The 23,033-nt window shown below is 45.4% G+C and overlaps 1 protein-coding gene across 3 annotated transcripts in view; it reads left to right on the forward strand.

Annotated features, from left to right (window-relative positions):
• The window catches only part of LOC124797986 (lachesin), an 871,202-nt gene that overhangs the window by 626,936 nt on the left and 221,233 nt on the right, over positions 1-23,033 (forward strand). For all 3 annotated transcript variants that reach the window (XM_047261164.1, XM_047261165.1, XM_047261166.1), the window contains exon 4: positions 11,025-11,146. In XM_047261164.1, coding sequence (XP_047117120.1) covers positions 11,025-11,146 — 122 coding nt within the window. The remainder of the gene's footprint in view (positions 1-11,024; positions 11,147-23,033) is intronic.

Raw genomic sequence — 23,033 nt, forward strand, 5'->3', positions numbered from 1 at the left:
TTTTTCTCCTTCTCCTTCAACGTTTCATCATAACAGCAGGGACATATCCTAGGTTGTCAGATAGGTAAGCACTGGATATATCCCAGCAGTAGTACAGAGCCGTTGGGGCAGCGAAGAAGATGTTGGCTGAAATTTTCTAATAACTGACATAATTCCCAGGATTGGAAGAGCCGACAATTTTTAGTATTATCGCACTATCAGCCTGGTTGGTTGATTCGTGGAGAGTGGGGGGGGGGGGGGGGTGGGAGGCGAGCGGTGGGGTGGGGGTGACGGAGGGGGGGGGGGGGGATCAAACAGCGAGGTCATCGATCCCATAGGATTGCGAACTGATGGGAAAGGAAGTCAGCCGTGCCCTTTCAAAGGAAACATCCCGGCATTTGTCTGAAGTGATTTAGGGAAATCACGGAAAACCTAAATTAGGATCGTCGGACGCGGGTTCGAACCATCGTCCTCCCGAATGTGAGTCCAGTGTGCTAACCACTGCGCAACCTCTCTCGGTGCACTATAGTTTGGCTTTACCAATAGTAAAGGCACCAGAAAGGCCGTTCTGATGTTGCGGTTGGTAATGGAAAACAGAACGAAGAAAAATCAAGACTTTTCACAGGTTTTGTCGACGTGGAAAAATTGTTCGTCGTTGCCAAATGTAGCGACACATTCTAAATCCTGAGAAAAATAGTGGTAAGCCATGGGGAAAGGCAAATAACATAAAATATGTGCAAGAACCAAGATGGAACACTAAAGCTGGAAGATCGAGAACTAAGTGCTCGGATTAAAAAAGGCGTAAGATAGGTATGTACTCTGCCATCCCTGCTGTTCAATCTACGCATCTCAAATGCTTCTGTTCCGGTTTTTGTACTGTCTATTATTATTCATTACCATACAATGCTGAGCTCGAAATTAACATTCTCAGAAATTTCTTCCTCTAATTAAGGCCTATGTTTATTACCAGTAGACTTCCTTTGAAGTGGATTACCCACGTTGCCTGTACTAGTCTGCCTTGTATGTCCTCCATGCTTCGTCAGTCATGGTTTATTTTGCTTCAAAGGTAACAGGACTCCCTTAACTTCGTCTTCTGCATTATCAGCAGTTTTGATGTTAAGCTTCTTGCTGTTCTCATTTTGGCCACTTCTGCCACTATCGTTAAAGAGAAAATAAGTTTTGGCACATCCTGTCAGTATTATTGCCTGATTTCCGAAATCACCGAATCAGTTATACAGGATGATTAACAAGTTACTGTATACACTTCGTGGGTGTAGTGTAAGCATGAAAGTGGGACTTAAATGTTAAACTAAGTTTTCCCTGAAGCTGTTTTATTATGACGCTTTATTTCATTTGTGGGCCGGTACAGGCTTTTCGCCATGTCGTGTTCATCTGCGTATCGACTGAAGTTGATTTGTTCACCCCTCCACAGTGCTCTATTGATTCTGCCATGAAATGCCTTTTTTTTCTTTACTTCGGTGTGTTCCGTTGTGTTCTATGGCGCTCTTGCAGTACGATGGCGCCAGACGTACGACGTACATTCAGTCTATCGGCGATTCATTGACTGCAGTCATTGTGTACGCTATGATGGCGTACTCAAACAGTAAATAAGCGGGTGGGCACCTCCTTTATGGCGCACAAGAAACCAAAGCGCGAGCAACAAGATGACGGTATATGAAAATGTTTCCAAACAGAAGAGTACTAAACCATCAGGCTTTCACAGCTGTGGGCAGTCCTTTACGGGAATACGCCGTTCTTGGTGCACCTAAGTTAAGAGGGGAGTTTGAAAAGTTCTCGGAATCACCACGAGAGGTCAGCGCTAGCGCAACGAGTTGGTCACGTAATATTCATTGGGGGTTGCCTGTAAACGCGTGCCACGTCAGTGTTCTTGGAAGAGAGCTGTGGCGGTGACGTAGCTCTGTTGTTGTTCCCGCGCAGTGCTTTGCGAAGATGGAAGAAATCGAGATTCGTGCAGTGATTAGGTATTTCGTAGGGAAAGGTATGGAAGCTAAGGACATTCATGCTGATTTCCAGAATACACTGAGCGGGGAGGGGGGGGGGGGGGGCGCTCTGCACTTTCATATTGAACTGTTGTGCAAAGTGGACAAATGAACTTAAATTTGGTCGGTAGAGTTTAGATGTTGATCCACGCAATGATCAGCTAAGATGTGTGACTACTCCAGATATTGCAAAAGTGCACAAAATGGTGATGGAGAATCGCCGATTGAAAGCGCATGAAATTGTTCACGCTTGCCATATGTCACCTGAAAGGGGATATCATATTTTAACTGAAGAATTAGAAAAGAAAAGATTATCTGCGAGATGGGTGTCGCGACTCTTCCCGCGCCCGCACACATGTGCCGTCGCCATGGCAAAATTACAAATACTAAAGTATGAATTATTGCTACACCCGCCTTACGTGATATGGCTCCGTGAGACTTCCATCTCTTCGCAAAACTGAAAATCTTTCTGGTGGTCTAAGATGCACTTCAAGCGAAGAATTGATAGCCGTAATTGACAACTAATTTGTAGGCCCGGAGGAAACTCGTTTTCGAGATGGGATCAAGGCACTGGAACATCGTTGGACCAAGTGCATTAATCTACAAGGAGACTACACTGGAAAATAGAAATGGTTTCAGTGATGTAAGTACTTTTTTCCTATTCCGTTCCGAGAACTTTTCAAACCACCCTCGCAGTTTGGCCTCAAATGGAGGGAGTGGGTGTTACTATCATCCTGTATATATTAGATGAAGAGCCGACCACAAATACCCGCCGTATAAGTGCCACTGTAAGGGGATCCTCAGTCAACCGTATGGCGTCTGCTTCGGAGACCACAAATTCACCCATTTCACCTGAAGGAGATATAGGAGCTAACACCTAGAGACTACCCTAGAAGTTAGGATTTCTGTCAGTGTTTATTCGAGCACCCATGCTGCCGATCTAATGTTCGGTCGTCGGGTAAAATAAATATCGTGTGACTAGGGCCCTCCATTCGGTATACCGTTCGCCGCGTGCTAGTCTTTCGATTTGACACCACTTTGGCGACTTTCGTGTCGATGGGGATGAAATGATGATGATTAGGACAACACAACACCCAGTCCCTGAGCTGGGAATCGAACCCGGGCCATGAGAATTGACATTCTGTCACGCTGACCATTCAGCTACCGGGGGCGGACGGTCGTCGGGTAATGTTTAGAAATGACAATCTCTTTATCCGTGCAGGTATTGTAAATGCTCATAACGTGCTGCACGTGTGAACGTATGGGGCTGGCCGGAGTGGCCATGCGGTACTAGGCGCTCCGGTCGCACGTTCGAATCCTACCTCGGGCATGGATGTGTGTGATGTCCTTAGGTTAGTTAGGTTTAATTAGTTCTAAGTTCTAGGTGACTGATGACCTCAGAAGTTAAGTCGCATAGTGCTCAGAGCCATTTGAACGTATGGGATTCCTCGTCTAACTACAGTACAGTGATGACAACAGCGTTCTGCAGTGAACACTTGGTGGGGTATAGTGGACAATCAGTTATTCTACAGCACCCGACGGGCAGTTGGACAGTAGTTGGAGCATGAATTGGGTGGACTGCTTCATGATGTGCTATTCACCACCCGAACCAAGTTATGGCATATGGACGATGGTGCCCCTGAACGTTTCAGTCGGGAAGTAAGAGATTATCTCAAATGTTGCTTATCCCGATAAGTGGACAGGTCGTACAGGTTCAAATGGTTCAAATAGCTCTGAGCACTATGGGACTTAACATCTGAGGTCATCAGTTCCGTAGAACTTAGAACTACTTAAACCTATCTAACCTAATCACATCACACACATCCATGCCCGAGGCAGGATTCGAACCTGCGACCGTAGCAGACGCGCGGTTCCGGACTGAAGCGCCTAGAACAGCTCGGCCACCCCGGCCGGCCCAAGGTCGCACAGGACCCGTATCTTAATCGCCTGGATTTACACATTTGACTCCATGCTAAGGAGCTCGTGTATGGTGTTGCAACTGAGATAGTGTAGCACAACCATAGCAGCGAACTGATAATGGCTGTGAAGCTATGCGGAATGGAATGAACGGAGCCTCTAATACTCCGAGAGCTGTAAGACTTTGAGTAAGTCATTGTCTTCGTCTACATGGACATCACTTTGAACATGTTCTGGGATGAATGTACTCTGCGTAGTTGTCGAATTTCGAGTCCCTTCGTGCCATTGTTTTCTGGAAAAGAATTAATTTTGTGTTGTTTGTTTTGCAGCTATGATATCTACTTTACTGCATAAACCGGATATCAAGCAATTTCAGACATCTACATCTACATTTATACTCCGCAAGCCACCCAACGGTGTGTGGCGGAGGGCACTTTACAACAGACTTTAGCATTTTGTGCTTGTTTTGATGCGTACATTGCATCCACGAATTGTGCAAAGCTACTTTTGAATCGCCCTGTATAAGAAGTTGTCTCTCTTGTCCATGCGATTACAATAAATGCACATTCCCAAGGGTTACAGATAGCCTTACGAACGTAACCGCAATTGGTTTGCTACCTGACATCAGCAATCCAATGCCGATACGAGAGCGCGGAGCGCAGATCTCTGAACGCTGCTCCACGAAATCCTCTTGGAACAGTGTGCCATCAGCCGTTGCGTAAGCCTGGTAGGTACTTTTTGAATCGGTGTCTGACGCTGTTAGTCGCCGCGGTCAGTGACATTCATTAGTCAGGTAGCGGGCCGTGATTTCCGTCTGCGGCGCACACAGAGGGGAACGGGCCGGGCATACGCGAGTAGGCGGCGCGAGGTAGGCGTGGAGAGCCCGCCGGCTCACGGCTTTGTGTGCGAGATAATCCACCTCATTAGCGGGCCGCTAATGATACAGCCGTCGCCGCCGCCCGACGCCGCGCCTCATTAACATAATTAGGAAGAGTGTCGGTCGCTCTCGGCGCACTTCACCGATACGCGGTTCTGTCTATCAGACGCCGCTCACCGCTCTGGCAAGGAGTCGCGCGCCCGAGAACAGCTGTCGAGCAGTGGGCGTAGTGTACCTACCGCTCCTCATCTTGCGGCGCTGCGCACTAATACGGCACGAAATCCATTTCAAGTATACCAGTAAGGACGAAAGTAACTTTAACATGACGCGTCACTACCAAGTGACGCACGAGGTGGGTGGCACTGACAACACCGCGAACTACCTGGCAACGCTGTGTTGTTCTTCTTGCGCAGCCGAGTTTCAGCTCCGTACAGTCATCAAACGATTTTTGAGAGAACAGTCAGCGAAACGGTGTTTTTGTTGTGTGTCACAAAATTGTACAGCGGTATTTAGAGCAACGTTATGATATCAAGTTTTGTGTTAAACTTCGGGAGTCCGCGAGTGAAGCCTTTCAAAATTTGAATCATGCCTATGGGGGAAGATACCTTAACCTGATTATTTGCTGGCACAAATCATTTTTGGAATGCCGAGATAGCGTTGAACATGAACCTCGCTCAGCGAGAACTTCAAAATCCGACGATAACGTCGAACGTGGGCGTTCTCTTCCTCGAGGACAAGCTGTCAACCAAGTGTTTTACATAAACGCACTTGAAACACTCCTAAAAGGGTGAGTCGAGGAAGAGCAGATATTGCAGACAGGTGGGTGCTGCATCGTGACAACGCCCCATGTTAGACGGCCACTTCCATCGCGGAATTTTTACCTCAATGACACCCCTGTTGTTCCACATCCCCTTTGTTCACCTGATCTGCGATTTTGTGCCTTTTTTCTTGTTCCCAAATTGGAATCTATTTTTAACGGACGTTGTTTTGGCAATCTGGAGAACATTCAAAAGAATACGACAGACATGTTTAAGGCCCTACCATTTGGAGCCTTTCAGTGCTGCTACCGGTAATGGTAACAACCACTCCACCAGTCTATAGCATCCGAAGGAATTATTTTCAGGAGAACAATATTGTTGTTTAAAAAGCACAAAGACTCTGGTAGATAAAATCACTCTCACTACTTTTCTCTCAACTTTGACAACACATAGAAAGAACTGCTACAGTATATTACAGAAGGTAATTGAAAGAAATACGCATGAGACGAAAAGAAATGACATTTTTATTCGCAGACAAATATTGCAACGCACATCACTTTTCATGATGGTCCTCTGGATTTTACACTACTGACCAGTAAAACTGCTACACCAGGATGAAATGCAGATGATAAACGGGTATTCATTGGACAAATATATTGTACTAGAACTGACATGTGATTACATTTTCATGCGATTTAGGTGCATAGATCCAGAGAAATCAGTACCCAGAACAACCACCTCTGGCCGTAATAATGGCCTTGATACGCCTGGGCATTGAGTCAAACAGAGCTTGGATGGCATGTACAGGTACAGCTGCCCATGCATCTTCAACACGATACCACAGTTCATCAAGAGTAGTGACTGGCGTATTGTGACGAGCCAGTTGCTCGGCTACCATTGACCAGACATTTTCAATCGGTGAGAGATCTGGAGAATGTGTTGGCCAGGGAAGCAGTAGAACATTTTCTGTATCCAGAAAGGCCCGTACAGGACCTGTAACATGCGGTCGTGCATTATCCTGCTGAAATGTAGGGTATCGCAGGGATCGAATGAAGGGTAGACCACGGGTCGTAACACATCTGAAATGTAACGTCCACTTTTCAAAGTGCCGTCAATGCGAACAAGAGGTGACCGAGACGTGTAACCAATGGCACCCCCATACCATCACGCTGGGTGATACGCCAGTATGGCGATGACGAATTCACGCTTCCAATGTGCGTTCACCGCGATGTCGCCAAACACGGATGCGACCATCATGATGCTGTAAACTGATCCTGAATCCATCCGAATAAATGACGTTTTGCCATTCGTGTACCCAGGTTCGTCGTTGAGTGCACAATCGCATGCGCTCCTGTCTGTGATGCATCGTCAAGGGTAACCGCAGCCGTGGTCTCCGAGCTGATAGTCCATGCTGCTGCAAACGTCGTCGAACTGTTCGTGCAGATGGTTTTTGCCTTGCAAACTTCCCCATCTGTTGACTCAGGGATCGAGACGTGGCTGCACGATCCCTTACTGCCATGCGGATAAGATGCTCATCATCTCGACTGCTAGTGATACGAGGCCCTTGGGATCCAGCACGGCGTTCCGTATTACTCTCCGGAACCCACCGTTTCCGTAATCTGCTAACAGTCATTGGATCTCGACCAACGCGAGCAGCAATGTCGTGATACGATAAACCGCAATCGCGATAGGCTACCATCCCACCTTTATCAAAGTCGGAAACGTGATGGTACGCATTACTCCTCCTTACACGAGGCATCACAACAACGTTTCACCAGGCAACGCCGGTGAACTGCTGATTGTGTATGAGAAATCGCTTGTGTATTTTCTTCATGTCAGCACGTTGTAGGTGTCTCCACCGGCGCCAACCTTGTGTGAATGCTCTGAAAAGCTAATAATTTGCATATCACAGCATCTTCTTCCTGTCGGTTAAATTTCGCGTCTGTAGCACGTCATCTTCGTGGTGTAGCAATTTTAATGGCCAGTAGTATACAAGTGTCGGGAATAGGTTCCTAGTTATGTGTGTGATCACCACGGACGGCAGTGCATGTTCTGCACTGTGCTTCAATGCTGGCTACGAGGTTGGTAAGTTCTTACGGTATGGCGTTCCATTCTTCCTCCAGCACAGTTGAGAACTGCTGTACGGTCGTTAGTGCACGTGGACGTGCTGAAATACGTCACCCCACCGCGCCCCAAAGGTGGGATTTAAAACCTAGGAACGGACAGGACACTAAATTCGCTGAATATCCTCTCGTGTCAAGAACTCGTTGGCCTACGCTGATCGATGAAGTAGTCCGTTGTAATCGATATAAACTGGCCAGGTACGAGCAGGACCCGCACAGTAAGGATTCCGTAAAAACTTGAGTGTGTATGTAGGCTGTTCTTCTGTTCCGGGAAGCGAGAACCTCGACGGTTTTTGCCTGTTATCGACAGTAATACTCGCAACATATCGGTCTTAGGGATTGTAAGTACGTATAAACGTTTTAAAGTCAAAATTGAAGTCGGATACAAATCACAAAACTAATTTCTTATCGTGTGACGTAATTGCGAACAGTATTCTAATTTTTTCCCTTTCTTATGTGAAGAAACCTTTCTTCTTACCAAATTTCATGATCGTACGTCAACAGGAAGTACTATACAGGTTTTACTGAGTGAATTTCTGAGTACTAAAATATGTGACATAAATGGCCGTTGTTTTGGCTGCGTTGACTTAGAAGGCTTAACTTTTTTACAACACCAAAGGGCCGTAACCTTAGTATGTGACATTAATTTCAGTATGATACGTCTACCTGTTACTGAGAAATTTGGTCTTAACCAATGGAGGAACCGTCAGTCAGGCTGTAAATTCCAAAAGTCCTTTTCCGTGTTTTATAATTAAAAATTAACAATTTAGGACTTTACCTTTATTTGTAGCGTAGAACCTCGCCAAATGTCATGTGAAACAATTCTGTGAGCAACATCAAACTCCTAGTCACAACTTGTCCTTCTTCCAGATTTCAGATGGTTCGTCTTAGTGTGAAGTCGTCCAAATATTGTTCGCGAGCCGTGTTTTAATGGCGAACACCACCACAGTGAACCGTAACTACCCGCTAATATACACACACACTGTCTTTTTCTGTTCCTTCAACTTACTTGTGCTGTGCGTCCTGCCCCATTTAGCGCTCTAATTACGTTGACCTCACACCATGCGACGTCCAATTTTCTCGGCACGACTGGGAGACCTCTGGCATCTTTCTACCGGACTTTCATTTATTTCCACCTGGTAGGTAATATATTATGTTCCTATATCTGTCGTGTCCATTACTTTTGCAGAGCAGCGTAGAATTTGTTTTTCTTTTGCTTTCACGGTGTACTCAATTAATGTAAGTGAACCCATAAATTAGTTATTATTTGTACCAGCATCGGAAATATGTTATCCATAAAATTACCACCGGGAATGTCTCTGAAACGAAACAGAATGCTCTTACTCTCGTTTTCCACATGCACCAACCACTCACGCGAATTCTGTATAAGTTTGTAACATTGCTGCTACTCGTCGTACGCTCTGAACACCTTCGGATATCCTACACATTCCAAAAACTTGACACTTGCCGACTAGTGGTTTAATCTGTGTCATCCCTGAAATTTGTAGCACAGCGTGATCAGAAAAGAGATCGCTTGATAGAACACATTCCGATGCATTAAAAATCATCAACTTGTAATGCAGGGATGAAAATTAATTAAACATTAAATGCCTGACAAACAGAATGTATCGTGGTAAACTATTATTCCTATCGGGAGAATAAATTACACTGGCAGAACCAGTCTAGGATGCAGTACCATCAACTGTCAGACGAGCGAAAGCTCAGGAATTTGACAGAAACATGGTTGCAAACTGTTATTTATTGATAGGTTGCTGTCGTTACATACACCCTAGAAGATAATTTAGTTAGTTTTTCACAGTTATTTTTACTGTTAAAATAGACTGTGCCACACAAACGCTATGGCAAATCGTGGACATAATACAACAAAAGTAATTATGTCGCGTACCGATCAAAAGATCGAGATTTCTCGAACTGTGACGAAAACTCTTCGAACAGTCCGAGTCGTGCTCAAACACAGCTCTACTTGAAACAGCGAAAACTGAAGTGAAACAACAGATGCCGAATTCTCAAAAACCACAGCGAGATGCTTACAGCAAAATGTAACAATAGGTGGCCCAACTAACAATCTTTTCATACAAATGAAGACGTATTCATTCGTCGCATTTCGTTGTCGCCCAGTGATTGAAATATGCCCTTCGATTTAAGGTGACTGCCGTTTCCCTGGCAGCTTGCATTCCGTCTGAGCGTCAACAGGCCGCAGTGACCATTACTTTGTGTGTCAGGTATTAAACGCCCTGGACAACGCCGGGCTCTGCAGCTAATTGTGCATAAAATGGAAACAACAGAGCCTAACACACGGAAGCATACTACTAAGGAATTTAGTACTTCGACCTTCTGCTAGTCATTGTCTATGTCAGTGTGATTATGCTGACTGAGTGAACTGATGGCTTTTACCTGTTTACTGTTTCAATAAGGTCGATTTTGTCTAATTTGAACAGTTCTCGGGTATCCGACCGGGTAGCGTCGTAGTTTCTCCACAATATTTCGGCAGACGTACACACTGTCATCGTCAGGTGGTTCCTGACGAATGCTGTGCTCTTCCTCTCCGCGCCCTATATGTACTAGCCGTTACCCCCTCCACCGTTCCTTTCCTGGTGTCTTCGGTGCGGCTGACGCGGCGGCTACTGGAGGTGGTGGGGGAAGCGGCGCCTGGATCTGAACTGGGGTCTGCAGTCTCCCTGCTGCCGCCGTCGGGGGCGGTCCTCGATCTCTGGGACCGCACTTTCTCTCCAGGCTGAGTGCAGGTTTCCAAGCCTGACTAAGTTGAAGGCCGCTGTCTTTATTAATTAGATCGACCTGTAGTCGGATTTCGATGGCCTCTTTACTAAAGAGGCCATCGAAATCCGACTACAGGACGATCTAATTAATACTAATTACTAAAGAGGCCACCGAAATTCGACTACAGGACGATGTAATTAATAAAGACCGCGGCCTTCAACTTAGTCAGGCTTGGAAACCTGCACTCAGCCTGGAGAGAAAGATGCGGTCCCAGAGATCGAGGACCGCCCCGGACGGCCGCAGCAGGGAGACTGCAGACCCCAGTTCAAACCCAGGCGCCGCTTCTCCCACCACCTCCAGTAGCCGCCGCACCGGCCGCACCTGAAGGTGGCAGTGTGTACGCCTGCCGAAATATTGTGGAGAAATTGCGACGCTACCCGGTCGGATACCCGAGAACTGTTCAAATTGGAAATACGCCGCGAAAACTTCAGATCGCATGTCGATATTGTCTATTCATACTATCATTTTGAAATTGTTTCACATCGTCTCTTACAACAGTGCGCAAAGTAAGAATTGTTACTTATTACTTACAGACGAATTGTTATATGTGTTTTTGGTCTGTGTGTCGCAGTTCCGCCGAGCATCCGCATGTCGCCAGCGGACGGAGAGCTGAAGGCGCGGAAGGGTGGCACAGTGACGCTGGAGTGCAAGGCTTCCGGCAACCCCGTGCCCAGCATCATCTGGACCAGGAAGGTGAGTGCCCAGCTGCCGTAGCGGGGCGCAGCTCCATCACTGGGACGCCCTCTTCTGGTTCGCCTTCAGAGTACTTCTACTCCCACAGCCTAAAAGCCGCTACTACCTGTTGTAGTTCACACTGAGTACACAGCAAGTTACAGGGTGACGATTATTATTGAACTATACGAAATAACATCGTCATAATTTCAGAATGATTTGCGTTAGGACGTTGAAACTGCACGGTTAGCACGGGGCATCATCGGAAATAGTGTGCGAATGCGTGGTTTGGTTTAGCGACGAAGTCCACTTTCATCTGGTCAATAAGCAAAATTGGCGCATTTGGGGGACTGAGAATCCGAGAAGTCTCTTCAACCTCAACGGGTGGCTGCGTGGTGTGCAATGTCCAGTCATGGAATAATCGGTGCGATATTCCTTGATGGCACGGTGACTACCGAACGGTGATTGAAAGATTTGGAAAATGATTTCATCCGCTTTATCCAAAGTGACTCTGATTTCGATAAGATGTGGTTCGTGCAAGACGGAGCTCGACCCCATCGAAGCAGGAGAGTGTTTGATGTCTGGGGGGAGCACTTTTGGGACCGCATTCTGGCTCTAGGATACCCAGGGGCCACTGGCATGGGCCTCGATTCGGCACCATATTCTGCGGATCTGAACACATGACACTCCTTTTTGAGGGGATGTGTTAAGGTGTACAGCATTAACCCCAAAACCATTGCTGAGCTGAAAACAGCCCTCACTTCAGCGGGTCATGCAGAATTTCTCTATTCGTCGGCGCCACATCATCGCCAATGATATCAGGCATATCGAACACCCCTAACCTAAATCCGAATACCTGTAGTGACGTTTACATGTTGAATGAACTGTGTGTGCACGCCGTAGTTTGTAACTAATTTACTTTTTTTCATATAGTTCAATAATTGTTACCCTGCTTTACTCCAGTAATAAGGCCTCAAATTGGTCCCTTTTGGGTGAAATTTGATCCATGAATGAACAGCGAAGCGGTAAAGCTAGAGTTAAAGAAATATGAGGCAGTAAGCAATTCTTCAGAGCGCAACAAAACGGATATAAGGGCGTTTAACATAAATTAAAGGAAGATAAGTAGCAATCAAGAACTTCAATCGTCCTAATGCTGCCTATCAGTGGACAGTGCGCAACGGAATTAAAAAATCACGTTTTCTAAACCCCTAGCCGCGCGGGATTAGCCGAGCGGTCTAAGGCGCTGCAGTCATGGACTGTGCGGCTGTTCCCGACGGAGGTACGAGTCCTCCCTCGGGCATGGGTGTGTGTGTTTGTCCTTAGGATAATTTAGGTTAAGTAGTGTGTAAGCTTAGGGACTGATGACCTTAGCAGTTAAGTCCCATAAGATTTCTCACACATTTGAACATTTTTTAAACCTCTTAATTGTTTGCCATTGCGACGAATAGTTTGAATTTTGGCTCAAAGACGAGTACTTCTTTCCTCTCTAATGGTACAATATCGTGGCGCCCTGCGACGTCACCATCGGGCACGACGAGCTTCAAACAACGAGGTATCGACACATGCGAGATAAAGGCCATAACTCAGAAGTTAACGTGACGTGTAAGGTTGGATGGTGATGTCACATTGGCATCACATTTCAACACATTTCTGCCCAAAGCCTCCGTGGACGTATCAAGCTATGGAAAAGTCGTCGCAGACGCTCTTATCCACATATCACTCCTTCTTTTTGACGTTTCTGCGTTGGATATTAGAACCGCAACGCCCAGCGTCGATATCACCCGATTTCCTTATGTGTTGGCAAGGAAAACCTCCCAGACACACCACTGCTCAGAATCGACATGGGAAGACCTCACTGGTTGGCATAAAGGGCGTCAATGAAACTACTCACTTCCTTGGGACGTTGATTCCCACACATTTTGCGGTGGAAATCGACAGTCCGCATTGCAGTGAGTAAGAGGGAGATGTTCTTCACAACCTTTGACACTGCTGACATCCTCGGAAGTCTCCACCCTTCTCCAGGGACATTGTAGAGGTATCATAAGAAAACCATGTGCTTTCAACACTGGGCGTCGCGGTTGTAGCCCCCATCGTATGGCGTGAAAAGAAGGATTGGGGTGTTGGTGGGGGTCGCTGAGACGACCTACTCATCCTGTTACACGTCCGCGGTACCGTTGGGCAGAACTGTGGTGAAGTTTGGTGGCAATGTGATGTCATTAAATCACATTACGCGGCACACGAGCTTCTGAGCTGTGGCCTTGTGTCCCATACTTCCGCGCATTGCTGTTTGAAGCGCTGTCGAGCCCTAGACTCCTAGAGTGTCGTTGCAGGGCGACGGGTTTTGCACCGTCAGAGAGGAAGGTTGTACGCACCTATGAGCCAAATTTCAAACATGCTTCGCAATATAGATGTAGCTCTCCTTGTAGGAAACAAGCGTACCATATAAATGAATACACAGCCCTCTGCAATGGAACTCTGTTCTCTGCCCTCAAAGAATTATTAGACAAGACCAACATATAGAGCTCTCATCCCCCACCACCACCTCACCCCTCCAACATCCCCCCCCCCCTTCCACACACACACACACACACACACATGCACAAAAAAATCCTAAAACCTACAGTCGCTCTCTCTCTCTCTCTCTCTCCCTCCCTTTTTACACACACACATACACACACACACACACACACACACACACACACACACACACACACTAACACACACAAAATCACAGCGACTTCTGAAAGATTCGTAACCGCCAGGAACACCTTAAACTCTTCGACTGTCAGCCATCCTGTTTTTACACCTTCAACTGTTCCACTGCCCGCCATGTTTGTTTTTACAGCTGGTAAACACTGAACCAGTGACATTGACAGTGACAGTGGCAACTCAGTATATAGTGTTTGACAGTGATGAAGATGAGGAAAAAGAAAATGTAAGTGAAACTTTATTTAATTAAGTTCAGGCATAGAAATAGCATTTTTCAAATCGTAATTTTTGGCTTAAGTAATTTATCTACTTTAAGTTGTAAGTTATATATATATATATATATATATATATATATATATATATATATATATATATATATATAAATCATGGCCGATCCTGCGTAAACGAGGGACAGGGCTCAAGATATACACTCCTGGAAATGGAAAAAAGAACACATTGACACCGGTGTGTCAGACCCACCATACTTGCTCCGGACACTGCGAGAGGGCTGTACAAGCAATGATCACACGCACGGCACAGCGGACACACCAGGAACCGCGGTGTTGGCCGTCGAATGGCGCTAGCTGCGCAGCATTTGTGCACCGCCGCCGTCAGTGTCAGCCAGTTTGCCGTGGCATACCGAGCTCCATCGCAGTCTTTAACACTGGTAGCATGCCGCGACAGCGTGGACGTGAACCGTATGTGCAGTTGACGGACTTTGAGCGAGGGCGTATAGTGGGCATGCGGGAGGCCGGGTGGACGTACCGCCGAATTGCTCAACACGTGGGGCGTGAGGTCTCCACAGTACATCGATGTTGTCGCCAGTGGTCGGCGGAAGGTGCACGTGCCCGTCGACCTGGGACCGGACCGCAGCGACGCACGGATGCACGCCAAGACCGTAGGATCCTACGCAGTGCCGTAGGGGACCGCACCGCCACTTCCCAGCAAATTAGGGACACTGTTGCTCCTGGGGTATCGGCGAGGACCATTCGCAACCGTCTCCATGAAGCTGGGCTACAGTCCCGCACACCGTTAGGCCGTCTTCCGCTCACGCCCCAACATCGTGCAGCCCGCCTCCAGTGGTGTCGCGACAGGCGTGAATGGAGGGACGAATGGAGACGTGTCGTCTTCAGCGATGAGAGTCGCTTCTGCCTTGGTGCCAATGATGGTCGTATGCGTGTTTGGCGCCGTGCAGGTGAGCGCCACAATCAGGACTGCATACGACCGAGGCACACAGGGCCAACACCCGGCATCATGGTGTGAGGAGCGATCTTCTACACTGGCCGTACACCACTGGTGATCGTCGAGGGGACACTGAATAGTGCGCGGTACATCCAAACCGTCATCGAACCCATCGTTCTACCATTCCTAGACCGGCAAGGGAACTTGCTGTTCCAACAGGACAATGCACGTTCGCATGTATCCCGTGCCACCCAACGTGCTCTAGAAGGTGTAAGTCAACTACCCTGGCCAGCAAGATCTCCGGATCTGTCCCCCATTGAGCATGTTTGGGACTGGATGAAGCGTCGTCTCACGCGGTCTGCACGTCCAGCACGAACGCTGGTCCAACTGAGGTGCCAGGTGGAAATGGCATGGCAAGCCGTTCCACAGGACTACATCCAGCATCTCTACGATCGTCTCCATGGGAGAATAGCAGCCTGCATTGCTGCGAAAGGTGGATATACACTGTACTAGTGCCGACATTGTGCATGCTCTGTTGCCTGTGTCTATGTGCCTGTGGTTCTGTCAGTGTGATCATGTGATGTATCTGACCCCAGGAATGTGTCAATAAAGTTTCCCCTTCCTGGGACAATGAATTCACGGTGTTCTTATTTCAATTTCCAGGAGTGTATTATGTAAAGCCACATGTATGAAAAATTTGTATTGCTTACTGTATTTCATATATTAGGTTATTGAAAGGTCGGTGCAAAGCCAAAATTTTAACTAATTATGTGATATTTAGGTATTAATATTATCTTTTATTTTTGTCTGTATTTTTTCTGGACGAATTTGGTGGTATTTTCGTGGGGACCAGCTCGATATTCACCTAGCAGGATGTGGAAAACCGCCTAAAAACCACATCCAGGCGGCCTGGCACACCCGACCCTCGTCGTTAATCCGCCAGGCGGATTCGATCCGGGGCAGGCGCGCCTACCCGAATCCAGGAAGCAGCGCTCTCGGCTACCCTGGCGGGTAGAACTTAACATATCTGACAATATCGAATAGCGTTACAAGAAATACCCATCGGTACAATTTGTGTCCTTCCCCCATGAACCATGGACCTTGCCGTTGGTGGGAAGCCTTGCGTGCCTCAGCGATACAGATGGCCGTACCGTAAGTACAACCACAACGGAGGGTTATCTGATGAGAGGCCAGACAAACGTGTGGTTCCTGAAGAGGGGTAGCAGCCTTTTCAGTAGTTGCAGGGGCAACAGTCTGGATGATTGACTGATCTGTCCTTGTAACACTAACCAAAACGCCCTTGCTGTGCTGGTACTGCGAACAGCTGGAAGCAAGGGGAAACTACAGCCGTAATTTTTCCCGAGGGCATGCAGCTTTACTATATGATTAAATGATGATGGCGTCCTCTTGGGTAAAATATTCCGGAGGTAAAATAGTCCCCCATTCGGATCTCCGGGCGGGGAGTTCTCAAGAGGACGTTGTTATCAGGAGAAAGAAAACTGGCATTCTACGGATCGGAGCGTGGAATGTCAGATTCCTTAATCGGGCAGGTAGATTAGAAATTTTAAAAAGGGAAATGGATAAGTTAAAGTTAGATATAGTGGGAATTAGTGAAGTTCAGTGGCAGGAGGAACAAGACTTCTGGTCAGGTGAATACAGGGTTATAAATACAAAAACAAATAGGGGTAATGCAGGAGTAGGTTTAATAATGAATAAAAAATAGGTGTACGGGTTAGCTACTACAAACAGCAAAAGGAGTACAAACGTCTCAAAAATGAGATCGACAGGAAGTGCAAAATGGATAAGCAGGGATGGCTAGAGGACAAATGTAAGGATGAAGAGGCTAATCTCACTAAAGGTAAGATAGATACTGCCTACAGGAAAATTAAAGAGACCTTTGGAGAAAGGACAACCACTTGTATGAATATCAAGAGCTCAGATGGAAATCCGGTTCTAAGTAAAGAAGGGAAAGCAGAAAGGTGGAAGGATTATATAGAAGGTCTATACAAGGGCGATGTTCTCGAGGACAATATTATGGAAATGGAAGAAGATGACGATGAAGATGAAATGGGAGATACGATACTGCGTGAAGAGTTTGACAGAGCACTGAAACAAGGCCCCGGGAGTAGACAACATTCCATTAGAACTACTGACGGTCTTGGGAGAGCCAGTCCTGACAGAACTCTACTATCTGGTGAGCAAGATGTATGAGACAGGCGAAATACCCTCAGACTTCAAGAAGAATATAATAATTTCAATCCAAAAGAAAGCAGGTGTTGACAGATGTGAAAATTACCGAACTATCAGTTTAATAAGTCACAGCTGCAAATTACTAACACGAATTCTTTACAGACGAATGGAAAAACTGGTAGAAGCCGACCTCGGGGAAGATCAGTTTCGATTCCGAAGAAAGATTGGAACACGTGAGGCAATACTGCCCTTACGACTTATCTTAGAAGAAAGATTCAGGAAAGGCAAACCTACGTTTCTGGCATTTGCAGAATTAGAGAGAGCTTTTGACAATGTTGACTGGAATACTCTCTTTCAAATTCTAAAGGTGGCAGGGGTAAAATACAGGGATCGAAAGGCTATTTACAATTTGTACAGAAATCAGATGGCAGTTTTAAGAGTCGAGGGACATGAAAGGGAAGCAGTGGTTGGGAAGGGAGTCAGACAGGGTTGTAGCCTCTCCCCGATGTTATTCAATCTGTATATTGAGCAAGCAGTAAAGGAAACAAAAGAAAAGTTCGGAGTTGGTATTAAAATCCATGAAGAAGAAATAAAAACTTTGATGTTCGCCGATGACATTGCAATTCTGTCAGAGACAGCAAAGGACTTGGAAGAGCAGTTAAACGGAATGGACAGTGTCTTGAAAGGAGAATATAAGGTGAACATGAACAAAAGCAAAACGAGGATAAAGGAATTTAGTCGAATTAAGTCGGGTGATGCTGAGGGAATTGGATTAGGAAATGAGACACTTAAAGTAGTAAAGGAGTTTTTCTATTTGGGGAGCAAAATAACTGATGATGGTCGAAGTAGAGAAGATATAAAATGTAGACTGGCAATGGCAAGGAAAGCGTTTCTGAAGAAGAGAAATTTGTTAACATCCAGTATTGATTTAAGTGGCAGGAAGTCGTTTCTGAAAGTATTCGTATGGAGTGTAGCCATGTATGGAAGTGATAAGCGGACGATAAATAGTTTAGACAAGAAGAGAATAGAAGCATTCGAAATGTGGTGCTACAGAAGAATGCTGAAGATTAGATGGGCAGATCACATAACTAATGAGGAGGTATTGAATAGAATTGGGGAGAAGAGGAATTTGTGGCACAACTTGACAAGAGGAAGGGACCGGTTGGTAGGACATATTCTGAGGCATCAAGGGATCACAAATTTAGCATTGGAGGGCAGCGTGGAGGGTAAAAATCTTAGAGGGAGACCAAGGGATGAATACACTAAGCAGATTCAGAAGGACCTAGCTTGCAGTAAGTACTGGGAGATGAAGAAGCATGCCTAGGATAGGGTAGCATGGAGAGCTGCATCAGACCAGTCTCAGGACTGAAGACCACAACAACAACAACAATTTGTTTAGGAAAGAAAATGTGAGAGAAACGATATGCGTTTCCTACTCCATATCGCACCCAAGAGTAACACAATAACGCAGTTTCATTCACTTATAATTTATTTCATTGCGATATACGAGTTTTTCTATCACAAACGTCGGGCATATTTCTTATAAAGTCACCGGTGTAAGGTAGACTCACAAGCACACCTACGGAACAACTTGTAGCATTCTCTACTGAACGACGACGACGACTATGATTGCAACGATTCATACCGTCAGACAGAAGCATTAGGGAGCCACCCAGATAGATGACCACGCAACCACTGCCAATAATTCATGGAGATTAATCTGAGCTGAGTGCAAGGAGCACGCGTCCAGCCGTATGGCACCCCAGGTGCTCGCAGTTGCATTGACGTCATGTGACCTAGAGTCAGGTGACCTATGAGGAGGTAGTACCCAAGCACCCTTGTACCTGTGGAGTGCTCCTCAATCCACTCTGATACAATGCAGAGTGGTTAATTGCTTTGTTGGCCGTACAGATCTCCTTTACATCTACATCTACGTGAATACTCTGCAAATCATACTTAAGTGCCTGGCAGAGGGTTCGTCAAATCACCTTCACAATAATTCTCTATTATTCCACTCTCGAACAGCGCGTGGGAAAAGGAACACCTATATCTTCCTGTGCGAGCTCTAATTTCCCTTATTTTATTATTATGATGCTTTCTTCCTATGTACGTCGGCGTCAAAAAAGTATTTTCGCATTCGGGGAGGACAGTTGGTGATTGAAATCTCGTGAGAAGATCCGCCGCAACGAGAAACGCCTATTTTTTAATGATGTCCGATCCCAAATTCTGTATCATGTCCGTCACACTCTTTCGCCTATTTCTCGATAGTAAAAAATTTGTTGCTCTTCTTTTAACTGTCTCGATGTACTCCGTTTATCCCATCTGACAAGGATCCCACACCGCGCAGCAGTACTCCAAAAGAAGACGGACAAGCGTAGTGTAGGCAGTCCCTATAGTATATCTGTTGCATCTTTTAAGTGTTCTGCCAATAAATTGCAGTCTTTGTTTCACCTTCCCCGCAACATTTTCTGTGTGTTATCTCCAGTTTAAGTTGTTCGGAATTGTAGTTCCTAGGTATTTAGTTGAATTTACGGCGTTTAGATTTGATTGATTTATCGTGTAACCGAATTTTAACGGATTCCTTTACTATTCATGTGAATGACATCACACGTTTCATAATTTAGGGTCATTTACCAACTTTCGCACCATAAAAATATATTTTCTAAATTGTTCTACAGTTTGTTGTGATCTTCTGATGAAGTTACCAGACAGTAAACGACAGCGTCATCTGCAAACTACCTAAGATGGCTGCTCAGACTGCCTCCTAAATCGTTTGAACAGATAGGGAACTGCAGAGAGCCTGTAAGACTACCATGGGGAAGGCCAGAAATCACTTCTGTGCTACTCGATGACTTTCCGTCGATTACTACGAGCTGCGACCTCTTTGACAGGAAATCCCGAACCCAGTCGCATATCTGAGACTATATTCCATAAACACGCAATTTGATTTCAAGCCTCTTTGAGATACACTGTCAAAAGTCTTCTGGGAATCTAGAAATACGGTACCAATGTGAAATCCGTCCTCAATAGCTCTTAACACGTAGTGTGTGTATAGAGTCAGTTGGGTTTCACATGAACGATGTTTTCTAAATCCTTATTCATTGTGTGTCAAATGATTCATAATGTTCGAACACAGTACATGTTCGAATTTCCTGCTGCATATCGACGTTATTGAAATAGGCCTGTAATTTAGTGGATTACTCCTTTTGCCTTTCTTGAATACTAGTGTGACCCGTACAAATTTCCAGCGTTTCGGTACGAATCTTTCGGCGAATAAATAGTCGTATACGATTGTTAAGTAAGAAGATACTGCACCAGCATACTCTGAGAGGAACCTAATTGTTATATAAGCTAGACCAGAAGACTTGCTTTTATTAAGTGATTTCAGTTGCTTCACTACTCCAAGGATATCTGTTTGTAAGTTACTCAAGTTGACAGTTGTTCTTGATTCGTATTCTGAAATATTTAATTCTACTTCTTTGGTAACGCAATTTCGGAAGGCTGTGTTTAGCAACTCTGCTTTAGTAGCACTCTCATCGGTAGTGTTTCCGCTGCTATTGCGCAGAGAAGGCATTGATTGTGTTTTCCCGCTAGCTGGATTTTCTACCGGGTTTCGTTGTGAAAACTATTATAAGCACTGAAGTCTGCTCTGAATTACGAAATTCTGCAAAAGATCGCCTGTCTTGTGAATTTTGCGTTCTTTTAAGTTTGGCACGCTGTTTTCGTTGTTTCAGCAACAGTGTTCTTTTTAGTTTTATGCACCAAGGGTGACCAGCTCCATCCTTTTTTAAGTTATTTGGTATAAATCTCTCAATTGCTGTTAATACTATTTGTTTGAATTCAAGACACACCTGGTCTACAAATATAATATGAATTTGGAAGGAGTGGAGATTAAAGGTTTCAGGAATTACTGCAACCAATCGCCGTTAATAGCACTTAACACGTAGTGGTTGCAGTAATTCCTGAAACCTGTAACAAGACAGTCGCAGTGATCCAAATCCAGAATGGATAAATGTTTTGGAGTGGAGATTGTCTTTCAGGAAGGTGTTAAAAGACGTTTTATCTCCTCTTTTGAGTAGGTGTATTTCTCGTTTATTTTTGGAATATTTGGGTGTTAGATATTCAGTCTCGTTAAAACATATCTCTCCTGTTGATTTTTATCCCGTAAGTGCTACCTGTTTGTAACTAGGTCATCTGTGTAGATGCTGAATAAAGATGGACATAGTTCACATCCTTTTCTAGCTCCCCTTGTTGTTAATTGTTTCAACATTTGGACATATGATATAATTTATGTCTCTATGTAAAGAGATTCTATAAAGTTGGTTAGATGCGTTGGGAAGCCTCATTTTTTCATATTCTGCACACTAGGTGGTTTCTGACTTTGGATAGAGTTTTATCATATTCTACAAGCGCTCTGTACGTCTCTGAGTTAAATTCTTTCCTTTTCTCCACCAGTTGGTTTAGACTAAAATACAGTGAGCGCAAGTTGGTCCCTTCCTGAAACCTATTTTTCTGCTAATAAAATGGTATCAGACCGAGAGGGCAACTTATTATTTAAAATAGTTCCGTAGATTTTATTTCCTGCGTTAACGAAGCTTATACCTGTGTAGTTGTTTGAATCGTTCTGTTGCCTTTCTTGAATAGAGCAATTTTATACTTTCAACTCCTCAAATACCTTTACCGCAGTCCAACTTAGGTTAACGAGACATAGCATACGTTCCTTCATTGAAACATCTCCAAATTTAAACAGTCCGGCATTTATTACGTCCGTCCCTCTTGCTTTTTGTGTTCTTCAATTTTTTGTATTGAAGCATCTAATTAGTTCGTTTAGATGACGTCTATGTTTCTACCGATTGAGCAATTTTTATAGTATTCCTCTGCTGCTGAGTCGTCAACCTGCTCTCTCTGCAAGAAATAAGATGAGAAATTAAAATAAGTGACTAAATACTTCAGTCGGATAGAGCTGCCTGTAAACCAAGTGAGAGGACACATGATAAACGTTTAGCGTTTAACTATCAATACAACACCATCTGGTGTACATACTCAAAAAAATTCTTGTAATACGGTCTAATATACTCAAAGTCATTTATATATAAAAGCTTACACACTAATATTAAAGCTGTGGTGTCAAGTAGCATAATGTCCATCCTACGTCACTGTTATTAATAGTGCTGAACATGACGTAACGGGGCTGACAGTCTTCACACATATAACTAAATACCTAGGTACACTCCTGGAAATTGAAATAAGAACACCGTGAATTCATTGTCCAGGGAAGGGGAAACTTTATTGACACATTCCTGGGGTCAGATACATCAAATGATCACACTGACAGAACCACAGGCACATAGACACAGGCAACAGAGCATGCACAATGTCGGCACTAGTACAGTGTATATCCACCTTTCGCAGCAATGCAGGCTGCTATTCTCCCATGGAGACGATCGTAGAGATGCTGGATGTAGTCCTGTGGAACAGCTTGCCATGCCATTTCCACCTGGCGCCTCAGTTGGACCAGCGTTCGTGCTGGACGTGCAGACCGCGTGAGACGACGCTTCATCCAGTCCCAAACATGCTCAATGGGGGACAGATCCGGAGATCTTGCTGGCCAGGGTAGTTGACTTACACCTTCTAGAGCACGTTGGGTGGCACGGGATACATGCGGACGTGCATTGTCCTGTTGGAACAGCAAGTTCCCTGGCCGGTGTAGGAATGGTAGAACGATGGGCTCGATGACAGTTTGGATGTACCGTGCACTATTCAGTGTCCCCTCGACGATCACCAGTGGTGTACGGCCAGTGTAGGAGATCGCTCCCCACACCATGAT

Source organism: Schistocerca piceifrons, chromosome 5 (assembly GCF_021461385.2).
Source record: "Schistocerca piceifrons isolate TAMUIC-IGC-003096 chromosome 5, iqSchPice1.1, whole genome shotgun sequence".
In the NCBI taxonomy this organism is placed as follows: domain Eukaryota; kingdom Metazoa; phylum Arthropoda; class Insecta; order Orthoptera; family Acrididae; genus Schistocerca; species Schistocerca piceifrons.